The sequence below is a fragment of the Metopolophium dirhodum genome, chromosome 6 (assembly GCF_019925205.1).
Source record: "Metopolophium dirhodum isolate CAU chromosome 6, ASM1992520v1, whole genome shotgun sequence".
Classification (NCBI taxonomy): Eukaryota; Metazoa; Arthropoda; class Insecta; order Hemiptera; family Aphididae; genus Metopolophium; species Metopolophium dirhodum.
Window position 1 is genome coordinate 3909858 of NC_083565.1, and position 24571 is coordinate 3934428.

The 24571-nt window shown below is 28.4% G+C and overlaps 3 protein-coding genes across 5 annotated transcripts; 2 read left to right on the plus strand and 1 right to left on the minus strand.

Moving 5' to 3' along the window:
• Window positions 1-1854: 1854 nt before the first annotated feature.
• LOC132946215 (protein kinase C and casein kinase substrate in neurons protein 1) lies at window positions 1855-12226 on the plus strand. 2 transcript variants are annotated; one of them, XM_061016092.1, is made up of 9 exons: window positions 1857-2443; window positions 8778-9156; window positions 9305-9493; window positions 9579-9805; window positions 9869-9989; window positions 10182-10295; window positions 10475-10605; window positions 10929-11107; window positions 11201-12226. In XM_061016092.1, exons 2-9 carry the CDS (start codon window positions 8794-8796, stop codon window positions 11308-11310), a joined length of 1434 nt encoding a protein of 477 aa, XP_060872075.1. In that variant the 5' UTR covers window positions 1857-2443; window positions 8778-8793; the 3' UTR covers window positions 11311-12226. The 2 variants fall into 2 exon arrangements, with proteins under 2 accessions (XP_060872076.1, XP_060872075.1); XM_061016093.1 differs by lacking the exon at window positions 10182-10295 and having other exon boundaries at window positions 1855-2443.
• A 4018-nt stretch (window positions 12227-16244) lies between these two features.
• Window positions 16245-22754, minus strand: LOC132946216 (peroxisomal membrane protein PEX16). The gene is made up of 6 exons (XM_061016094.1): window positions 22479-22754; window positions 22148-22418; window positions 18946-19109; window positions 18754-18857; window positions 16836-16939; window positions 16245-16749 (listed from the first exon to the last, which is right to left on the minus strand). The coding sequence occupies exons 1-6, from the start codon at window positions 22603-22605 to the stop codon at window positions 16503-16505; spliced, it is 1017 nt and encodes a 338-aa protein (XP_060872077.1). The 5' UTR covers window positions 22606-22754; the 3' UTR covers window positions 16245-16502.
• Window positions 20669-21980, plus strand: LOC132946217 (mpv17-like protein 2). Of its 2 annotated transcripts, XM_061016095.1 has the most exons (4): window positions 20669-20842; window positions 20977-21172; window positions 21235-21569; window positions 21636-21980. In XM_061016095.1, exons 2-4 carry the CDS (start codon window positions 21100-21102, stop codon window positions 21768-21770), a joined length of 543 nt encoding a protein of 180 aa, XP_060872078.1. In that variant the 5' UTR covers window positions 20669-20842; window positions 20977-21099; the 3' UTR covers window positions 21771-21980. The 2 variants fall into 2 exon arrangements, with proteins under 2 accessions (XP_060872078.1, XP_060872080.1); XM_061016097.1 differs by lacking the exon at window positions 20669-20842 and having other exon boundaries at window positions 20851-21172.
• Window positions 22755-24571: the final 1817 nt, after the last annotated feature.

The following is a 24571-nucleotide window of genomic DNA, read 5'->3' on the forward strand; positions in this document are numbered from 1 at the left end:
TAACCTGTTTCATGATTTGTAAGATTTCGAATCCCCGTCTGACTGCATAGACTAAAAAAAAAATATGCAAAAGAATATAATTCCAGCCCCTAGTTATAACTAATTATTTATTATTTAATATAATATATTATATTATACAATAAAATAAAATAGGCATCAATAAAATTGTTACTGGCAGCTGCCGTTCCCGCCGTATGCTTTACAGAACTACCACTGAAAAGAGGAAGTAAAAAAATTTAATAATTTAAATATAATAGTTGTCTAAAATATTTTCGATGGGTTTGGTACGTTGAGCGTTACTCGTTAGACATTTAGGTACATTTCCTATATAGGAAGGTCCAGATATAAACAATAAACATAATACAATTTAATTTATACAATACTATATAATATTATTGTCTATATTACTATATATATATGGGAGAGTATACCCACGTGTAGGTACCTACTTCTGTTTCCAAGGCTGGTTAAGTAATTTTGAAACTAGTTTGATGTTTGAATTAAATTAATTAGAAAGAAGAATAAGATTGGTTAAAAATTAATATCAAATTCTTTATATGCAAACCGAGGAGTGTATTGTTAAATAACAACGAGACTTGTTTAAAAAAAAAATATTATTTTGATCTGTCATATTGTTTTCTGGTATATAGAAGAACGAAAGAAATGCTCTAAAAGTTTCAAATTACTTAATGTATTGCGATTAAAATTAATGTTATCTAGTTGGTATTGTAAGCATAATATTTTAGATTCTGAGCGGATTTTTTTAGTTTTTTTTTCTATAGTTGTCAACAAAATTGTATTTGTTGCGTAAAAAAAACGTGAAAATTTAATATAAGGCTTCTGATATATTGTTGCTTTAGCAGTTCAAAAATAATAAAAATACATTTGCACAATTTTTTTTTTATAAGCATTGGAAGTTCAAATTTTGACAAAATTTAATAATTATTTTGTAGTTAAAAATGTATAAAATGTTTAACTTTTACAGCTAAGGATTGAAAATTTAAAACAAGGTTCCATGTAAATAGGATATATATAAATTACTTTATTTACAATAATATCATCAAATATACTTAGTAATATCATAGGCTGACTGAATGTCTTCGCTTAGAATCGTTTTTCTTATACAATGATATTGTATCATTGAATTCAAATTTAACACCATTCATCACAGTGACCCATTTGTAACCTACTGTACAGCAGAGCGACACCCACTTGCCCACCTTTTTTAGTTATATTTAGGTATTCTACCTAAATTGTATTTACCTTTTAAATAATATTTGGTATACTCTGTTTTTGGTGAACAATTTTTCTCCTAAAAAAATAGACCAAATGTTTCATCAGATACACAATCTTATCTTGTCGGACGTCGGTGGGCGCGCGGTAGCACATGACGTGCAGAAGATATTTTTTAGAGGACAATATTAAATTTTTTCATTTTTTCACATTGGTAAGTTCTGAAAATATATATGGTATCAATAGTAGCATTTACTTTTTTAACTAATTTACTAATAATAAGGATATTATAGTAGGTACCCGTTTATATTTTTATGTTTGAATTGGGAGTGGTGTTATCTATGACCTTTTATTATAACTTGTTATCTATTGTACTTATTCTCATTAGAAGGAAATTTATTTCAAAGGTAGAATATTCCTAAGGAATTTCCAAGGTTTGGGTTCAAAGGAAAATGTCCTCAGTTATAGATGGATAGATTCCTCTATGGTCATATAGATAAAATATAAACCGCCTAGTTCACATGTTTACAAGTCTATCGGTAGATGGCGCGCGCGATTGGCAAAGACGTCGGAACCAAATCGGCCGGCAGAGCAAGGAAAGAAGGAAATTAATATGTTTTAAAAAATACCTCCGTACCGCGCGAACGTGTCCACGCATCGTCATCTGGCCGCCGCCCGTTCGTCCTGTTTCGGCACTACTCGGCGTCACCACAGTCGGACCGGTACGTCCGTCGTCGTGCTTCGAACGTTGAATTTTATATTATTTTTATAGTAAATATCTAGTAATATATTGTAATTTGTAGTAATTATTATTAATTGGAACCGCCGACTGTTTTTTTTTCTTCATTGTGCCGAGCGTGTTGGGTGCCGGAATTCGCCGTTTTTGACAGTGAAAAGAAATAATAATGTGTTAAAAATTACAGTAGGTAAATATGTAATAACAATGCCATAAAATAATATGATATGCCGCGACGACGTGAGGAGGTACCCCACACCTGTGCCATGTCAATAATAATGATAACGGATTGATAAAGAAGAGAGTCTATCGGAACGTCAAATATTTTATGACCGTTTTATTGTCGTGCGGAGAGTCGTGTTGTTGCCGAGTGAAATATAATCCCCGATCGGCCGTCCCGGATCCCTGAAGCTGGACAGTCGGCCCGTCCGCACAGTCACCACGGTCATCGCTCAACGACGCTTTGCGCACCAGGTAATAATGATAATATTCACCTGCGAAATTATCTGCTGTCCGGAAACCAGCTAGGTACTAATTTATTTCGATATTTTATATCTTAATATCTACCGAACACGATACTCGCCACTGTGTAATTTATTAACGAGTGCGGAGACACGATTTCGGTGCAAAACGAGGTGTGCGACCCAACTGCTATGAATATTGTATATGGGTAGGTTGTTTTTTTTTTTTTCGCGATCCACCTAAGCGATAACGCGATTTATTATCGAAAATACCTGGCTACTAATTTATGGCTGGAAAACATAAAACAATGCAATCGGCTCGAAACTCCGAGATAGTACTGTATAATTGTTATTTTCGGTAGGCGAAAGAATACTATTTGTTGATGCTAACTAACAAAAATTATCCTATCGATAAATACCTGAGATTATATTTTTTAATCTATGCATACATTTCACATCAATCTGTTGCAAATTCATATTAAGGAATTGGCAGAGACAATTGATAAGGCATTTATAGAAACACAATAAGTAAAGTACCGCTAAAATAAAGTAAATATTTAAAAGTTAAAATAATAAATAAAATATTAGTAGTATAAAAATAAGACCAATAGTATTTTTTTTTGCCATCCTTGTCACTTTAACCTATACCTAATCTTTATGAGGTATGAACTGAAAAAATTTAGCCAAAATATTTTTCAATTTGGCGCGTTAAAGATTACTAGTTGCATAAAATCTTCATAGAACACTGAAATACAATATTATGTACTGCCCTTTTGAGAATATATTTAAGTAGGTGTAATTGTGTAAGTAATTGGATTACTCGTTTGATTATGAATACTTATATTTATTTAACCTGAAAACCTATGCACTATTTTATTTGCACTGTTGCTCCATTTTGTAAATCAACAATATTCTTTGACTTTTAAAAAGAACTATGTGTCTGGTAATTAATTTAAAAGATCAAAGGTATTTATTAGTAGATTCTATACTGTTATTCATTACCTATATGATTAGGCTCGTGATTAGGTATTTAGAAGTTTTTATTTCATTAATACTCGTTTAATACTGATTATGAATGTGCTATTATGACAGATTTATATTATCTTCACTATTTTACTTCTTAGGGCCGTTCTTACAATGTCCAACAAAGTGTCGATTAACGCTAACCGAATGATAACAAATTTTATTACCGACAGAATTCGGCCGGTTAAGTGTCGGTTAACTTTAACCAGACATTGTAAGAACGGCCCTTAGAATATGATATAATATTACTATTCAACTTGTTGTGCATTACTTAATAATAATATTAAATATTAGGACTTAACTTAGTTAAATTTATGTTAATATAAAGCAGATAGGTTATGTAAATATGTATATATTATTCTATTCTATTACTTTTACATTTTAAATTAAATCTTTTTTTGTGTGGAATATATTTGTGAGTTAGGTGGATACTTACTTCAAAATCAAATTTAACTTTAATTACATTAGAATGTATGCACAGGTGTACTATAAGCAAACAACTGAAGTATAACTAAATAGGATTGTATAAAGAAAACGATGCACTTTGTTTGTAGTATAGATAGTATAATATTTGTTTTTAATATTTAATCTTATAATTTATTGAAATACTCATTTTTATAGTATTGTACCTAGTGTGATGTATACTTTACAAACTAATTTGGAATTTTATTGGAAAAAACAACAACCTGTTTACTTGTACATTGTATTTTATTATTATTATTATGAACCTGGATTAATATTAATACGTATTAATATTAATAATATGTAATTTGTGTAAACTATTCTCTATCAAACAAAAATTATAGGTTAGGTTAGCCATTATAGGTATAGATAGGTATTTTATTAAATATTAAATAGGTAAATATAATTAATGTTGAATTTAAATAATAAAAATTATATATAATTTATTGCCCTAGTATCTATCTAGAAAATATTATATTGTTTAAACCAAACATTTTATAGGCAGCTAAAATTAATTGTACTTATATCTATGATGTATGAATCTATTAAGATTAATTTCCTGTATAATTATGATAATTAATACATTGCTTGAATATTAAATACAATTATTAAAGTATAAGCCAAATCTTAATTGATTCAATTTTAATAACTGTTACCTAGTAATTAACAAATAAATTAAATTAGGTACCTACTTTACTGTTTTATTTCTATTTTATTTAAAATTTAAATAATCACTATTATGTGTATGCTTTTTAAAACAATCAATAAGGTCAAACACTGGATTGTAAAAAAAGAAGACCTACAAAACTCTTGCCATTTGAAAAGGTATCCCATATTAACAGTTGACTTGTGTAAGAGTGTAAGACCATACTTAAAGTTCCTAGACTGATAAAAAAAATAATGTATACAACTGCCACATTAACCCTAGTTGTTTGAATTATCCATTGCTGATGACTTAGTGTCTTACTCTAAATATTATAGGTGGTCATTGAAACAAAAATGAATATTGTTATCAGTAATTAGTATCTTGGTACCTACCAATATAGTTATTAACATTAATGCAATATCATCAATAAAATTGATCTGTATTAGCACGTTTTTTTTTTATACATTGATATAAGAAGAGGCCTCTTCATACACACTAGACTGGGTGTGGCCTAGAGGGTCAAGGACCAAATATGCTGCAAGCTAATCAACATTCCTCTGAGGATCATATATGATAATATTCTTCCTAAAATACTATTGATGCTATCCAATGCCTAATAAATTAAACATTTATTTAATTAACCAGTAGTTTATATTAATTATTATTTATTACGTTTATCTAGGAAAAAACTATTTATTTATGTGTAGTTAATATTTATGATTGTTTATTATTAAGTAATCACCTAAAGTAATTATTTTAATATTAAGACACATGTGTAAATTGTTTTTAATAATTAACTAGATTTAAATTCAATAAAAATAAAAGTTCAAATTCAAAACTTCAAAAGTTCAAACTGACATTTTATGCCTAAGATTAGAATAAATATATAATATGTTAATATAAATACATAACGCCATGACTTAGGTATGAATCCATCAAATATAAGACCAAAAATATAATTAAATTTTTTAATCAATAGTTTTTAACGTTTTTGTAATTGCACTTACAAATTTCATTGTTTTCATATTTTTGATAATATGTATAACTGTTAAATGTAACAACATTGTTTGTTTGACAAAACGTTTCAATTAGGGTTATTGTAATTTATAAGGTATCTAATTATTATTTTTACTCTCGCCTATTACGAATTCAGAATTACGATTTCAATCCCCCTACTTTTATAATCATGAAAACTGAAAAGTACGCGATGTTAGTTATTACATAACATAAGATTATAATTTATTAATAATTTATATTATGTTGGAAAAAATTGTATTTTTTACATTTTTGATTCTTACAGTTGAAGACAATTATTATGTTGGTTTTACTTATCTAATTATATTATTGTCGTGATATTTTTTACTGTTTATAGATTTCCATTAACAAATGGTTTTATCTTTCGTTGAAATGTAATTTTTATTTGTAAAAATCAGAAAAAATACTTTTTAATACGCAGTATTTGCATGAATTGAACTTATTATTAATAAGTAATGTCAATTTTTATTTATAATAATTTGACTTATATTATTTTGAACTATGTTTTAATATAGGTTTTACTCTAAATTTACCTAATTATGATGTTGGCATTGGTTGTTTTTTTAGAATTTTAAAATAAGTATTTTTAATTCTGCTATTAAAGGCGAGAATTAATTATAAACTTAAAAATCTATGTTTACACTGGAAGTATAATTTATTCTATCGTACTACGTTTACATTTCCGTTATTATTTATATTTTATTATGAATTATGATTTAGGTATATATTTGTAATTTGTATAGTGCCGGATCCTTTATTACCATTTCGTATTATATTTAACAACGGTATGTTTGTTTTCTCACGGTGCATTCCATTCCATTGAGTTTCCTAAATGTCTATCTGATGAGTTAACGATGCTAACTAATTAAATTTATTCGAATTCAACGGGAAAAAATATATCGAGTTTTAATTGTGTTACGAAATGTAATGGTTTATTCTTCGAGGCTTGATTCCTATAATATATAATTTAGGTACTAATGTACTATTATAGAGTATAGATACATATATTTTCTGAATTATGATCATCGTGGAAGTCTAATTTATTGTTATATTAATTGTCTTATAGATAAGTGATAACAAACTTATACGGCATCATCGTTTATAAAATCTGTTTAAAATATTATATTGAAATGCGTTGGTCCATGATCGTCATTGTATTATTTTTATACATTGATAATAAATTGAATCCTTTTACGTATTTACATTAACCTATATTTCGGCTGTAATATAAACATACATGTATGTATAATGTATATTTGTATTACATAACATTTAATAACTCAGTTTTCGCAAGAGTTATAATATGCTTGTGTACATCCCATTAATATTTAACACTGACCTACGTAAATGAACCGGAATATAAATAATGCCTCCCTCTTAGTGGCTATGATAAATTATGGCTTACTGGGCAGTTCTCCGTATGTTAATTCATACTAGCAAATACACAAATAAAATCATTTTCAATAAACTTGTTATTCAAATATCTGTTATTGCACCTATGCGCTATAGCTATAGATACCCATTGATACTTAGCAGGAATGTAGGATGATAATGATTTTTCGACTAGAACAAAGTTATAATTTATTCACGAATTGACAATTGTGTAAAATATAGGTGCGCAAACTGTAATAATCGAATAACTGTAGAAGTATTAAGTACTAGTAGTAGGTGGCGTCACGTACAGTTTGTAAAATATACATTTAGCCCACTATTATAATGTTCTAGTGCTGCAGCATTACGAGTACGAGTACCTACCAACACATAAACAAGTATCGCATAACACGCATGTCGCATAGACAGTATCTAAATTGGCTGTAAAATTATTTTTTTTAAATTGATTATTATATTACAAGAGATGTTTTGTTGTTTGAGTTTATTTTTTTTACACTCGTGGGTACCTTAGTTGTTGGTGCTGAATGGCGAATGCTTGTACGTACTACGTACGTTATAAGTCATAATAGATACTCTTTTTGTTTATTTAAAAACCGAACCCTGGCGTTCAAATTGCAACGTGATACCTATTTTATATGTTTAAACACGCGTATGTACATAATATTTTTTATAGTATGTGCCAGTGCCGAGTATACGTGCATTACACGAAGTCATATATAGATAGGCAGGTAACCTTCCGTTTGTCCAGTCGTGAACGTTGATATCGTATCTAATAGTATTAAATATTAGGTAACAAAAAAAAAATAAAAAATAAATTAACTTAATATTCTCGCGTCGTTCAATATTATATTAAAAACGTATCAGTAATATCGTAGAGTTACAGACGTTATTATTATATTGTGTTCGTCCTACCGCAATGTCTCGGACGTCGTCGTTTTCGCGTGTGGCGGGGATGAATGAATAGAATGGGAATATACGCGATCACAATATTTTGTTGGATGGATTTCGTGCGGAGAAAAGCTACCGTACCCGTACGGCATAATAATATTAACGGTCCAATTGCCAAATGACATCATTCGTCATGATGATGATGATGATATTGTATTATGTACTTGGTACTTATGTATTACCGTTTACCATACGTCCATACACGGTAGAGGGAAATACGATTTGTTACTTTAGCCAGCCGCGCACGGCCAAGAATATTTTAACACACGTGTATCAATAATGAATAATACTGATTCATTTAAGGCTTTCGTTAAAACTAGTTATTATATTATGTTATTATGCGTGCTGTTGTTGTAAAGCGAACCTCGAAAAGCAGTTGTACCTATTGTATATTATAGAAGTTAATAGTTATCTCTTAGGTTAATATATTTCCATATTTTTTTTTTTTAATCGTTCCTAAAAGTATAGTAATAAAATTCGAGCAAAAACAATAAAAAAAATAATCTTCGACAGAAAACACAACGTATAGCACTTAATAACTGGATAAATATTTAAAATTAATAATTTCACTTTGAACACAACAGCTATAAAATATTTGCCCCACTTAGGTGTAATCATTAAAACTTTATATTTTAATTTGTAGTGTTTATAACATTTATCATTTTAAGTGGTTATTAATTGCATAATTGTTTATCCATTGTTGTATACACGTGTGAAGTATGTTCTTTGGAAAAAATTAATTTTATAATCATGTAACTATTGATGACGCCTATCAGTTTTAAGTACCCCAAATCATATGTTATTCAGATAATGCTTTAATTAAAACTATTATTGTATCTAGGTAAACATCAGTAAAAATGTCACATCACAGTGATGACAATATGTTAATAGCAAGTAGTGATTCGTTTTGGGAACCTGGCAACCATAAACGCACCACTAAACGTATCGAAGATGGCTATCGGTTATGTAATGATCTTATTACCCTCATACAAGAACGATCAGATATCGAAAAAGCATATTCCAAGAGCTTGAAAGGGTGGTCCAAGAAATGGAATGAAATTATTGAAAAAGGTCCAGAATATGGAACGACAGAAGCAGCTTGGAAGGGTGTGCTTGTTGAAGCAGATAGACTATGTGATTTACACATAAGAGTGAAAGATGACTTGTGTAATGATATAATGCAACAAGTAAAAACATGGCAAAAAGACAATTATCATAAGGTATGCACATTAGTACATTTTATAGCTTAATACTCAATATTTGGTTTTTCTACTTGATGATATTAGTAATATTGACTTGTACAAAAATAAAATGTGATTGTTCTTTTTCATGCACTTTTACTAATTAAACTAATATTGTTTGCTTTAGACTGTTTTACACATAAAAGAACGAAAAGAAATGGAAGAATCATTTAAAAAAGCTCAAAAACCTTGGTGCAAACTATTGACCAAGGTTAACAAAACAAAAAATGAGTACCATATCGCATGTAAGGCAGAGAAATCAGCATCAAATCAAGAACGAAATGCATCTGCTGACAGTTCCTTATCTATGGATCAAGTAAAATTATAACTATTGATAGCGCACTATTTTATTAGTTAATGTATTTAATTAATACTTATAACCTAACTTTATAATTGTTTAGGTAAAAAAAATGCAAGATCGTGTAGCCAAATCGAAAGAAGAAGTGCAGAAAGCCAAAGAAAAGTATGAAATGGCTCTACAAGAATTAAATGCATACAACCCAAAATATATGGAAGATATGACAGTTGTATTTGACCGATGCCAAGAAACAGAAGCTAGAAGATTACAGTTTTTTAAAGACACGCTGTTTACAATACACAAGTGCCTAAATGTTTCTCAAGACCCTGTGTAAGATATTAAAAATATATTTATTTTGAATGAAAATCTTGATAGTTTGTTTTTATTTATTAGATTGCCCCAGATTTATGAAGAGTTTTATCATACCATCAATAATGCCGATCACGAGAAAGATTTACGGTGGTGGTCAAATAATCACGGTGTTAATATGGCAATGAATTGGCCCTTATTTGAGGTTCGTAAAGTTACACAGTAATTCGTTTTATTGTTTCGTTATTTTAACTGTAGAAAGCAATTTTTTATTTATTTACTAGATGTATATATAATTTCTTTTTGGTTTTGCCTTGATTTAATTTTTAATAATAATTGTAGTTAAGTCAAAAAACTAATTTGTGTGCATGTGTGTTGTCGTGTTATTCTTCTATAGGATTATATAGAAGAGTTCCGGGATATATCCAAGGGAAAAATCAAAGAATCTATACCTGCTGGAACAATAACATTAATCAATCAACGATCAGTCGGCGAAGATTTGCATGTAAATGTTAGTGTGCATTTTTTACATTTTTAGTTAACTTATTACATGTTAGTTAGAAAGATTGTTATTAGTGTATGAGACTAATCTTATATTGTTTAAATCTTTGTTAATATTATTAACTAACTAGGTTTTTTTGTTATTATATTTGATTTATTCACATTTTTATTTATTTGTGATATTTTTAGGATTTGCATACAACTCATCCAAAGATAAATAGCAAAAAGCCAACTGTTGCGTTATCACGATCAAATGATAGTACAGACGACCATAAGCAATCAACAGACAAATCAAATGGAACAAAATCACATCCGATAACGTGAGTTACTAAAATAAAAAATATATTTCAGTTAAGCAAAACAATTATTATTCTTTATAAATGACACCTAAATGTCGTGTCATTTAGATTCCTAATGAAGGGGCCGTGCACCGGACCTTACATACCTGTGTTAATCGGTAAGATCGATTACACATGTTCCATATTTCCTTTGTATTTAGAAATTCCTTTTAATTTTTAGTATTATTAGATACATTTGAAAAACCTAATAATTCATGTAATCGATACAATTATATTTTTGTTTGATTAGATATAATTGTCCTAACTATTCTTATTTATAACTATTTATTTTATATATTTTATAGGAATGGAGCGTCCAATAGCCAAACACCAGACTCAAACCCATTTGAGGAGGAGGAATGGGATGAGGAAGAAGGAGTTGGTCCCGATGGTGCGCTTGTGGACAACGGTGAGCCCGGTGTACCTGTAAAAGCACTCTATGATTATGAGGGTGCCGAAGCAGATGAGCTCAGTTTCAAACAAGGTAAAAATAAATAATTTTAAGAACAGTTTGAATTTTGAATAGATTGTTTCATCAAAATAATCTATTATAATAAAAATCAAATTTTAATTTTAGGAGAGTTATTTGAAAAATTAGAAGATGAAGATGAACAAGGCTGGTGCAAGGGACGCAAGGATGGCCGAGTTGGATTATACCCAGCCAATTATGTAGAATCAGTATCATAAACAGATTGATTAGTTTTAAATATCAAATAGTATGTATAATATATTTAAAAAAGAAAACAATAATGACGTATATGGACTACTATGTATTGTCTGTTCCTCTGCCAAAAAAGATGTTGTGATCCAATTAATATTTTCGGAGTATGGTTGTTTTTAATTTAAATTGTTTGTTAATTTATATTTATTTAATGAAAAAAAGTTTATTGTTATATTGAGGGAACAATTATTGGTAGATAGCAACAGATATTTTTATTTTAAACAATTTTTTTTCTGAATACTCCATTAATTTAAATGATAATTTATTTACTGGCATTATCTACTCTATGAATTATAATATATTAGAGAAATGTGTAGATAGTTACATATTTACTTTAACAGCATTTAATTAAAATCAGTTATTAATTATTATTATTATTATTATTATTATTATTATTATTATTTACACAAAGGAGTGATCAACGTGTGTTGAGTATCTTAAGTATGTTCCAAATAATGATTTTTTAGATCAAATCAAAATCTGAATCAATACAATGAATAACTTGAATATGAAAAACAATTTTACTTGATTCTTTTTAGTAATGCATAAGGAACAATTGAACAATTGAAAATGTTTAATTATTTTATTATTGAGCCAGGTATAACATGTAGTTTAAAATATTAGTAAATAATTAACTTGATTTTCAATTAAATTATTTATTTCCATTTTGTTATGTCACTAATTAAAATACAATAGTATCCATTACTATAATAATGGGGTAAGCTATTGTTATTTTCTGATTGGAAATGTATTATTGGTAATAAATTGTTGTTAATTGTATTTTTTAAAGAAACATTTACTAATAATACTTATTAATTATTATTATACAAATATTAATTTGCCATTAGATTGTAAAAAAAAAAATAAAAAATACTCTGTTAACTATTTAATATTTTTTTAGTTATGTTTTGTACATAGAATATAATATAATATTATTAGCATTGATTCATGCATGATCTATTTAATTCTAATTGATTAAATGTTGTTGCATGTGTTAATGTAAAATTAATTAAATGAGATACTAAAGATGATTTAAGAAAGTCTCAAGATCAAAGACAATATGTAATAAAAATGAATCCTAAAAAAAATAACTGGCATTCTAAACTTCATACTATTAGTCAACGTTACATGAATTGGTGTTGGTGACTCCGTCCTACCAGCCGACGCTAAGCAATCAAAACTGCGTTCCTTCAGGTACTCTGCATTTTTTATTAAATAAATTTGTGGTACCAGCTGTAAGTATGTTAGTGTCACCAATCGCCAATTCCTTTGACATTGACTCTACTCGTTGTCAATGATGAATAATTATAATAAAGAACTTATAACTGATTTTTTAAATTTTTTTTTTAAATGAGTTGTTAAAGATCATTAGGATTACATTTTGTTCTGGGTTCAAAAATATTATGTACTAACATATTTCTTCAATGATTAATTTAAAAATTTACTTCCCGATTGTATAAAATAGAAATATTGTTTTTGCTATATTTTTCTTTTAATTAGAAGGTATCTTATATTTTGTAGTGCTGTTCATATTATATTTCTTAATCAATAACTATTCAAAAATTAAACAAAATTAATTTTGATTGGTTTTCTCATAGCCAACTTAAATATTGAATATTATTTGTTGATATTCAAACTTTTCTAAACTAATTATTTAGTTTTTAACATAATATGTACTAAATAATATACATTACTAATGGAGTGTTACACATACAATAACAAAATATAAATCTGAGAACTTGTAAAAAAAGATATTTTTTGCATAACAAAATGTATATATGTATATATTTATTTGAGTAAAGATGGACATAATATAATTTATCTTTCCATAATGTTTCTACATAACGTAATTCATTAAATATTTTTAATATTATGTATTACATAATGTGTTAGTGTTTTTTGGTACATTGGTTTAATTAATCTTGAACTTGTTTGATTGAATGACAACAATACTTTATTAAAAACTGTTGTTCTACCTTACATTAAGAAAAAAAAAATGAAATGTATACATTATTGGTATTTTATAATTTTTACTATGACCCATCAATTGTAGAGATGGAAAATTAAATGACTGTCAACAATTATTAAGAGGACTTCGTACCCACGTGTGGTATTTTACACACAAGTAATATAGCAATTCTACGTACTGGATTTTCATGGGCGGAATGGCAATTTTTTTTGGCCCAGGAAATATGAACCAAACTGGCCCGCGGCCGCCCTTGAACCGCAAATATATATTTTTTGCTCCCCAAAAACGATGTTTTATTGCTTTTCAACACGTCATACTATAAGATGTTTATTAATTTACAATTTCAAAATTTGTTTGGTCTCCTCCAAATTAGTAAAATATTTAATAATTTAATATCTATGATAGTCTTGGGTTAGTCAGATAATGTTAAGCTGTTCCGAACTTGAACTTGAACAAACTACATGTTACATTTTTCAATATTTACAGAAAATATCTTTATTATATTTCTTATCTTAATATATCTTTAAAGTTTATACTAAGTTATCTTTACTGTATAATAACACAATTTTATCATAAATCACAATTATTAATTGGTTATTATAATATTATATAGGCTATGATTTTTTATTATCATTTTTATATGATTTTTTTTCTACCAACACATTTGTAATGCTTATTAGGTACCTATTGAATTAATATTTATTAATTTACATGTATTCACTATTATGATCTCAAAACATTGTAATAATATTTCTATGCAATTTTTATAAAAAAAAATAACTTTTTTCTCCACCGGGGAGATTTCTTGATTGGCCTATCAATCTTTCTGACTACAGTTTATTTATAGTTAATATTAGTGCCAAATTTACATATTATCAAATATGTAGGGGAAAAATTATACTGTGCCTGAACGAAGAGTTTTATTTCATATATTTATTTCAAACAAGTTGTATGAATTTGTAAAAATACTTACAGCTTATAACTTATTTTTAAATAAATATAATGTGAAATAAAACTCTTTGCTCGGGCATAGTTGATATTCTCTTTAAGATATTCAATAAGTAAATTTGTCCTAATATTAGTAATAAGTAAACTGTTGTAAGAATCTGATATGTATATCATATTTTGCTATGCTACACTCATTTAAAGGTGGGCATTAACTTAATTAGTTGATTAATTTTTCAATTACTTACTACATAGTTTATTTATTGACTTAAATTTATTATTTGTCAACTATAAACCTCTAACTTTCGCTTAACTTGACTTAATTATCTTCATAAACTTGCCAACTTTGCAGGGCATCTACAACACCTGTGGTTACAATAATATCCTCTTAATGATAAAAAAAATAAAATTTCATGATTATCAGGAAGTAGCATGGTATATTTGCCATGTGTACATGATTATCTGCTGAATCTAAATTTGCAATTCCTGTTTTATTTTGAGGTCATAGATAACTTTATTAATGATGTTCAATCAAAATGTAAACTAACTGAACTTTTTTTTTATTTGCCCACAGTATATTTAGATTAGATAAAAATTATAATGAAAATCTCATAGCTATTATACACATGTATAAAGTTAACTCACGTAAATGATTGGTATTTTAAAATTACACCAACAATTCAGATTTCAGTTGATATGCCTAAGTTTTGAGCTGACCAATGGCGCCCAACACCTACTTAAAGTGATTAATGTTCAAGGAAATAATAAATATTAATAATTTTGTTTTTATATCCTTGTATCTTATTGATTTAAATATATACCTTCATCTCGCCAACTATTTCTTCATATTTTTAAAAATTGGTCGAAGGCTCAAATGTTTAAACATTCTTTATCCAAGCATAGATAACATGGAAACTGTTATGTCAAATGCGACTCGTTTTAAGAATTTTTATCAATTAAATAAAATGTTCTGTTTGCACAAATTTCTCTTATGATGATGCTTTATTTATTGTCCTCTATTATAATAAAAATATCATAATTTAATTAGTTCTAAATTTTAATTTCCCAGTAGGTCAGGCATATAATATTATACAAAAATAAATTTAGAGGGGTGAACATATTTCAAATAAATTAACATTATTCTTATGTACTCATGTCAACAGAAAAAATTTTTTGAAAACATTTAGTGAGATGAATGTGGAGGGATGAACCTAAACCTACTCACTATGCATGCCCAACAGATTATAAAATTGAATAACTTTGGCTTATGAACTGTCCATATTATGTTGGTCATTTAAAATCAGTGCTTGAATTAGGGAAAAATTATGATGTATAAGTTTAAAAAAAATGTGCATGCCTGAATATTTAAACGTCTTATTGATTAGGATACAAATAGGAGTACACATAAATATTCTTTTTAAAAGAAGAGCGAAACCATACTTCTCAATTCAAGCACTAATTATAATCTATATTCATATCACTCTAGTCTCTAATACCACAATGGTTGAAAATATGTAATAGTTAACAAGATATTTTTGAAATCAAAGTTCTGGTTTATATATTATACATATACACATGGTTTATGGGCGGTCAACTTATAGAACTTCATTTAATTCAAAATTCTAGTATACCTCAAATTGATCTATCTTATTATATTATTATTACCTTATAGTACTAACCCTTTATAAACTGCTTCATAATTGCAAATCATTAAATGAGATATACTTAACATACATCTTAATTCATGCTTTGAAACAATACACCTTTAGCATAACTAAAGTACAAATTGTCATATTGGAATGTTTATTTTTAACTGTCCTATTATATAATATCATATCGTAAAATTATATTGGGATTCATTTTTCTCACCTCGTTAATTAAATAAAGAATTTCAATAAATTATCTTAATTAATACATTGTTTTGTTTTTTCTAGTTCACATTTTTAAATGAGTAAAATATTATATAAGGCACTTGAACCCTGTCAATGAAAATAGTAGGTATATAATATATATAGTAAATAATTACAAAACTTAAATGAATAAATTACATCGTAATTGAGCATTTACTACAAAACATTTATATTGTAGTATATATATAAAAAAATCACCGTATACAACAACACATACCATAACAATTATACCGATAAAAAATATCATTAATTTAATAGTAACCCCCTAAACAGTGTTTTTTTTTAATTTATAAAAATGTATAAAACCGAATAACATAAATTCCCTAAATATGTGTTAGACAGACCAGAGGTAAAAATATGTTTCTTGCCATTGTTTCATGTATTCTAGGAAAGGCCGCATGAGTGGGCCAACCAACGGCACTGAGTTAACAAACCAGTGTAAGAATAAACGGATATGTTTTTCTGAATAGTTCTCGAAGAATGGTGATCTTACTATATACATTGCCAAATTTAGTGATCGTTTTGACAACACCAAACGTTGCTGAGGTGTGAGACTTTTTAAGGATTTTAATCGCTGCAGACTAAAACAAAACAAAAATAATTACAGTTGAAACATTTTACTTAATGCAAATATTTGCAATTATTGTTCAGTTTACACAATTATTACCTAATGTATTCAATTGTTATGGAAATCAACCAAGGCTTCCATGATTTCTCTCCGAACACGCACATACTGCCCAAGTGAACAATTGGTTTCATTATGTACATTGTCTGAAATAATAAATAATAAAACGTTAAAAACCTTTACAGATTCTGAGCAGACAATGTAGAGTATTTTTTTTTTAAATTTAATTTAACTTGATTTACCAGTAATAGTTCATAAAAAAAAAAAAACAATTTTGATGTTTGAAAGAAATAATTTGGTGGTTGAAAATATATTGAACAGAAAAAATTGCAGTGTATGAAAATGAGTATTATTAGGTATTCTGTACACGTGAGCTTTATCAAACTTAAAGTATGATTTAATTTGCATCGTACATATTAATTTATTTTAGTGTTACCCTTAACTAAGCTGTACTAAAAGAATTAACAAAGATGTTTGTAACCAATTTGGATATCTATTTTTGAACATATCAAAATAATATATTTTTTTTAATCAATAACATTATTTGTTTTATTTTATAGCTATTAAAAGTTTATGCTAATTGTGAATTTTTTAAGTTCAACTACAAATTTCTTGAATTATGTCTGAATGTGTGATTATTATAATTTTTTAATTTTCAATTTCGTGTATCATGTTAATAATTATTATACACAAAATTAGTTTGAATGTTAATATTATTTCAAGTTTCTTATATTATCTTGGTGTAGGATAATGGTACGTTATTATTTTATATTGAATCCAGTCAGTGGCATATTTATGGGGGTGTCAGAAGGGGCTTTAATTTGAGAAAAGCTTGAGGCCTGTTAAAAATAAAATAAAATTCTTATACATTAATTAAAATTAACTTAAGCTATGGTTTAAGTCGTCTATGAAGTATAATTATATTGTATTGTAGACAAATAGGTAGCTTATTTTTTGAGATTGACACTTGAAATTTGATAAAAAAAGGAAATATTTAAATGAGAATAATGATAAAAAAAATTATTACAAGTCACACATCATAATTTTGCAAATGGAGTTTTATAAAATTATTTTTACTTTTCTATCATTTGTTTTTTTTTAAATGCTTATTAAAGGCCCATTCAAGATGGTAAAACAGTCTCCCCCAAAGACCTAATTGCATCAAATGACTGTGGTAGATATGTTTTTTCCAAAAATTAGTTCAATATACCATATTACTTATAGAAAAATAAATTATAAAATATTCTTAGAAATAGAAGCTGACACTGACTTTCCTTAGAAATCCGTTTTGTATCTTATGCAATGATTTATGATTGAATTCAAATTCAACACGTCATTACGCTTAACTACTCAATGACAAGGTACACTCGACACCTATTATACATCACAGCGATGTCTGCAGTTTCATTTATTACACTTTTACTATTTTATTTTTAATATTTTCAATATTTTTTATCATATTATATTTTATTAAATTTTAGCATGTATGGAAATAAAATAATTTCAACAGTTATGATCTGTTCAGTGGTTCCCAAACTTTTTAACGCCCTTATTGAATTAATATTTTCTAATGGCGCCCATTATTTTTTTCATAGTATACTTGATTAATTTAAATTGTTTAAATACATTTTTAATATTGTCGCATAAGTTATTATAAGTTAACTGTACCTTTTGGGCCACAAATATAATTTTGAATGTTTTGGTCCATAATTTCCTACTTTTTAACGCATAATGAATATTTTGAATTAAATAACCAGAATTTTTTTTAGTCCATTATAATCACAGCCCTAATACTAATTTTAACAAGCCCCCCCCCTCCCCCCCCTAGAATATTGAAGTAGGTATAATTATTAAAAATTGTACAAGACTCTCTCTGAAAACCAAATCCCTAGTCCTATACCAGACTATTATAATGATCATTGACGAATGTAATATAATAATCATGTGATGTGTATCAAACCTCTGCTACAATGTGTTTGTCGCTCAGAGCTCTGCCGGGAACGCCGTTGCTGAGCTTGTCCGCCCTCGGAGGAGCTTCCCACGTGCGCCGGTTCATAGGAGGAGCTGAAAACGCAAATGTAAAATGGTTAAGTACTAAGAATATGAGAAATAATAATAATTTAATTTTATAGCGCGTATATTGTTGTATTACCATGGTCCATTTTGCGAAGGGTTCGTCCCGATGGTAACGTTATGACTCCGTCGAGAGCATCGTCACATTTGAGGCCCACAGATTTCCGATCCAAAGGCTGTATTGGGGGTGATTCGAGTATATGGAGCTTGTGCACGTGCAACAGGTACAGACGCGCCATACATCTGTAAAATTAGTTGTTGCAATACAAGCATTAGTAAAACATAGGTATACAAAAAAGTAATATTTTTATTACCTATTTAATTTTTAATTATTATTGTATTTATCATGTACAAGTGTACCCAGTGGCGTAATTGCGGGGAGGGGGGGGTATAATTTTGTATAATTTTGCCCCCCCCCCCCCCAAATAATCCACAATTAAAAAGTATTCTTAATAAGACTGTTAACATAATATTATAATATTTTTTTCCTCAAATTACTTTATAAAAGTTTATACTTATTTTAGGTTTCTCTTGTTGAATAATAATATATTCTAGAAATCGTGATTATGACTACAAGAACGAGAGGTTAATTTTATTGCCCCCCCCCCCCCTAGATTTTTATCCAGTTACGCTACTGAGTGTACCTACAACAAAAATTGCAAAGACACAATATTTTATTCCGACAGTATAGTTTAATTAGAAATTCAGGTATGAGGTATGTTGCCTAACTATTACTGTATCGTTTCAACGTTTTCATCGATATTTCACAATTAAACAATAAATAATAATGAAACGCTGGTATAGCTGTACAAATGTATAATATTACTTATTAGGTATTTGAATTTTGGGCTATCCGTTTTTTTTGTTAGTGCGCGAACTGTGAGCGGAAATGCCTAAGACGGCGCTACTTGCCTAATGAAGCACAGGCGCGTACGGAAAGTCAGAAAACTATTTCGAGCAGGATGGGGGTATTTAGAAATAATAACACAAATTGAAAGTTATAAATTTATAATATTATATATTTGTAAAACATTTTTTTTTTTGGGGGGGGGGGGGGGGAGTTTAAATACAGAAATGCTCTATAAGGACTTGCAGCTTAGTGATTTTGCTAGTACAGTTATACACTTCTATAGTGACATCAATAGCTAATGGGGATCATTATAAAAAAGGATTAGCCAATGCTGGTTATGTTTAGTTAAGCTCGATTATTCCGACAGGAGAGCGGTATGATTTAAAAATAGCAGATTACAGCTGCTGATATCCTAACAACGAACAATATACTATTATGCAGTAAGTAACATTTAACACGTATTAATCAATAACATATTATGAACTACAAGACGACAAATTATAATTATAGGTATAAAGTAGGTACCTACCTAATATCAAGTCGAATTTTAAACCATCGTCGACATTTCTATGAAAGTTAAATTAAATAGGCTAAGCGCTAAGACGTATTTTTATAACATGCAGTAAGTATGTACATAAATTGAACAATATGTTAGGAGTGAGTCTACGAGCGAATATATTATCGAGTATAGATACGAATATTCATGTTTGGTAGGTACATCGGTGATCAGTTAATATATATTATAAATATTATAATATATATTGCATACATAGTGGTTAGTGGTAGTTATGAATAACTGAGGATCTTTCAAAAATAATTTATTTTGAAACACAAATAAGACATTTTGACGAAAATAATATTATATAATAACGACCTTACCACCCCCACGTGGCCACGTCACGTGTCGATCACAATCATGACAGTGTTGTTTTGTGTTACAAACGGTAATATACCAATCTCATTCGGAACGCTCTGTACACAATACGCGCTGGCAACGTTTTAGATAAGACGATAAAATTTAATCAACCGGTTACAACCTTACAATTACCTACCAACAAGTTGCAATCAGAACAGTTTTGAATACTATTAACACCGTGAATACTGAATTATGATTAATAGGCATTAGGTAAGTTATCGAATTAAAATTGGTGGTGACCATCTGGTAACAATCTATAATACATATTCATAATTCATATATTGTTTTAATAAACTAAATCAAAAAATTGGAAAAATACAAACGTTTAACATTGATCTGCACAGGCCATTAAAATCGTAAGCAAATAGGACATAGGATCAAACTAAACATTAACGCAGTCAAAACTAACAGTAACCAGTATCGACTTGGTAGAATACAAACCATACGGACTACTAAAAACACTTAAAATGGCATCTTTTTTTAAGTGGTACAGATTTTACAGCCACACATATCCAATACGGACCAATCTCGTTCAAACAGGTATGTAACCAGTCTAGAACTGTGTATAAAAATATAATTATTATGTTCATTAAATATTTAAGGTCTATTGTTTGGTCTCGGTGATTTAATGGCTCAAAGCGCAGTAGAAAAGCGCAAACCTGATGAAATCGATTGGTTACGTACGATTCGCTATGCATCTATTGGGTGTGCGGTTGGACCTACACTAACTATGTGGTACAAAACGTTGGACAGATTAGGAACTAAAAACACAATACCAATAGTAGCGAAAAAAATATTAGTCGACCAAATGATTGCATCGCCAATTATTAATGGAGCTGTAATGATTATGAGTAGAGTGTTCAGTGGAGACAAATGGCCACAAATACAAAATAAACTAGAAGACAACTATGTAAAAGTCATGCTCACTAGTTACTTGGTAAATACGTTAAATAGAATTTGTATTTTTATATTACTTAATATGAACTACAATTTTTTTTTATAGATTTGGCCAGCTGTACAGACATTTAATTTCACTATTGTTCCACAACAATACAGGGTCTTAACAGTACAAGTAGTGTCATTAGCTTGGAACACATACCTTTCATTTATGAGTGTTGGTGGTGAAAAATCAAAATAATTATAATATTAAAAAATATATACCAATGCACCTAGGGATGTATAATATTGTTTATAAATTGAAATTACTAGGTTTATATTTTATATAATTTGTTATTTGAAATATATATTTTTAAGATGAATCTAATATTATTTTAATATGGAAAACTATGAAGTAGAAGTTGTAATCTAATTATCTATGTTATTAATAAAATTAATTGATTCTTTAATATTTTTTGTGTACAAGCTCAATTGAATTATGCATGTACAAATGTGAAATAATTGACTCTGCGCCTACAGAAAACCTTAATCATACAACTATAATTAATCGTAGACCTTACTTCATAACTTATGTCAAAAAGGTGAATAAAAAAGAAAGCTTAATAAATGAATAATTACTTTACGGTCTGCAAAAGTACAATAATAATCCATCGTCCTTTGGTGCCCCATAATTTTTTAGCAGATATTTCTACAAATACTTCAACATAATCCACCGTGGTAATGAAACGCTTGATATTTTCGGAGCTAAATATTTTTTTCTTTCCTTTATTGTTGACTGTTACAGAGTTAGGTTTGGCAGTACTTAGTATAATTTGATCATTAAATAACATCATGAAGTTGGACATGGAATATATGAGCTCAGATAGTAATGTCGAGTTGTTGATTCGACCTGCAAATACGCGCTAATCTGTAGTGAATAATTGGATTATATTATTTATAAATAAAATACCAGCTAAAAAGTATGATATCCACTTTATTGAAGCTTCTAGATCTGTAGTTCGTTCTGGATGTGCACTGACCCAGTTCACGTAATGTTTATATAGTACTCTTAACGTAGGTATAGATAAATTTTCCATTTTATTTTGTTTTAACGCAGCCGATAATACTGACGAAAAATTTAATCAGCAAAAACAAAAGAATGTAATTCACGGTACGAATTGTGTTTTGTACATTTTTTGAATATATTTGGTTGACGTTGTTGATTATATATTACGTGCGGAAGTTAGCGAAAGACCCAACAATTGATAAGAGAATTCTGATAACGCCAATGGCCGATTGGTACGATGAGTTGCCTATTGTGTGCCCCTAACTCAAATTACACACATCCATAGGAATCCCGGACCAATAATACCCAAGACAGAAATAGGTATGGTTTATAAAATAAATATTATTATTAAACATACCTATTATGAATCATGTTAAAGCTAACAATGTTACATTTTTTAGAGGTGAGTAAATAAGTACAAAAATTATGATTATTCATCTTATGAATAACGGTTTATTAGTATTTTATTCAACTTTCAAACCTAGGTACTTAATATAAATGTACCTGTGCTCAAATAAAGTTAGTTCTTTTAATTTATAAAAATATTAAATGTTATGTTTCATTGTAAGTTATAAGTGTAACTCGAATAAATATAATATGAAATTTCCATCTGTATACAATAATTTTGTATTTATCCCAGTAAGTACTTATTTTTACATTTATTCAAAAATATGAGTCCATTATTTTTTACAAATATTCTCGTAAGAAAATCAATCGATTCACGACAGACAATATTATTATAATACATAAATTCGATACTGTAAATCGTAATACACTAATACTCTGGATTTTGTATTAGGAAATGTATGACGTACCTATAACAATGTCCAAGAACGCTAGCGTTTAATTAATGTTTTATTTTTGTTGTTTATCTATAACAAAGATGGCCATATGGCACTATGATTGCTACCTATGAAACTTTCAGCAATATAATAAAGCCATTTTTCACACGCTGCCCTTCGTCAGTGAATGTAAGTATACCCATATTCCTAGCTAGAGAACCTTGATATATCAAGGCTCTATATTATATTTATTATTCAATTATGTATGACAGTGGTATGCACAGCATTTTCCAATGGGGAGGGGGGAGGATATTTTCCAAAATAATGTGAAATTGCTATCATAAAAACAAAGATCGATTTAGTCAATTTTCTATAATATTTTGGTATAGTATGATATGATCCGAGCAAGTAACAATATAGAGGTTATTTCATAAATGTATATTATCATAGAATGGTTAATTATTATTTTTTTAAATCCATGGATTCATGGATGGGAATATATTGTCTCACTCCCATCCACGTATATATTATGTATGCCCCTCCCACTGCGGACGAAGTCTGCGCACGCCCATGTGAACACTATAAAGTTTATAATATAAACAAACTCAACGAATAAACATTCACTGCCCGAACATACTTTCCCGCCCCTGACATGAAAGATCTGGACTTTCATAAATCCGTGGTGCTTAAATGATCTGACTTGAATTTATCAAGTTCAAAAACTACCTACTAAGGAAGATACATACTCACTATAAATGCACATTATAAAAATAAAAGTCGCTAAAAAATTACGAATCGATCATGAAATTGCTAAGGACAAATACTAATATAGATATTATTATTTATTAAGAATAACCAATATAATAATATATTGTATTTAATCATTTTACAACCATCAACAACCGAATATTATTCAAATATATATAAAGGCTAATGCTAAGTATTGTTAACAACCTCTGTAGGTGGAGCTAAAATTATAAAATAAAAACTAGTACTTTTTTCATTTGTCATAATATTTATGACAATAAAATGGCTGACCAGCTTATCCGGCGCAAAGTATAGTCAATTTAGCTACATTGCTGCGTAGATCAACATAATTAATAGATATGATAATAAATTATATGCATTATGCTATTATTAACCGTGTCTATAAGATTAATAGCTTCAAATTGTAACATTAAGTTAAATTTCTGAATTTCTGATTACTTCCTGAAC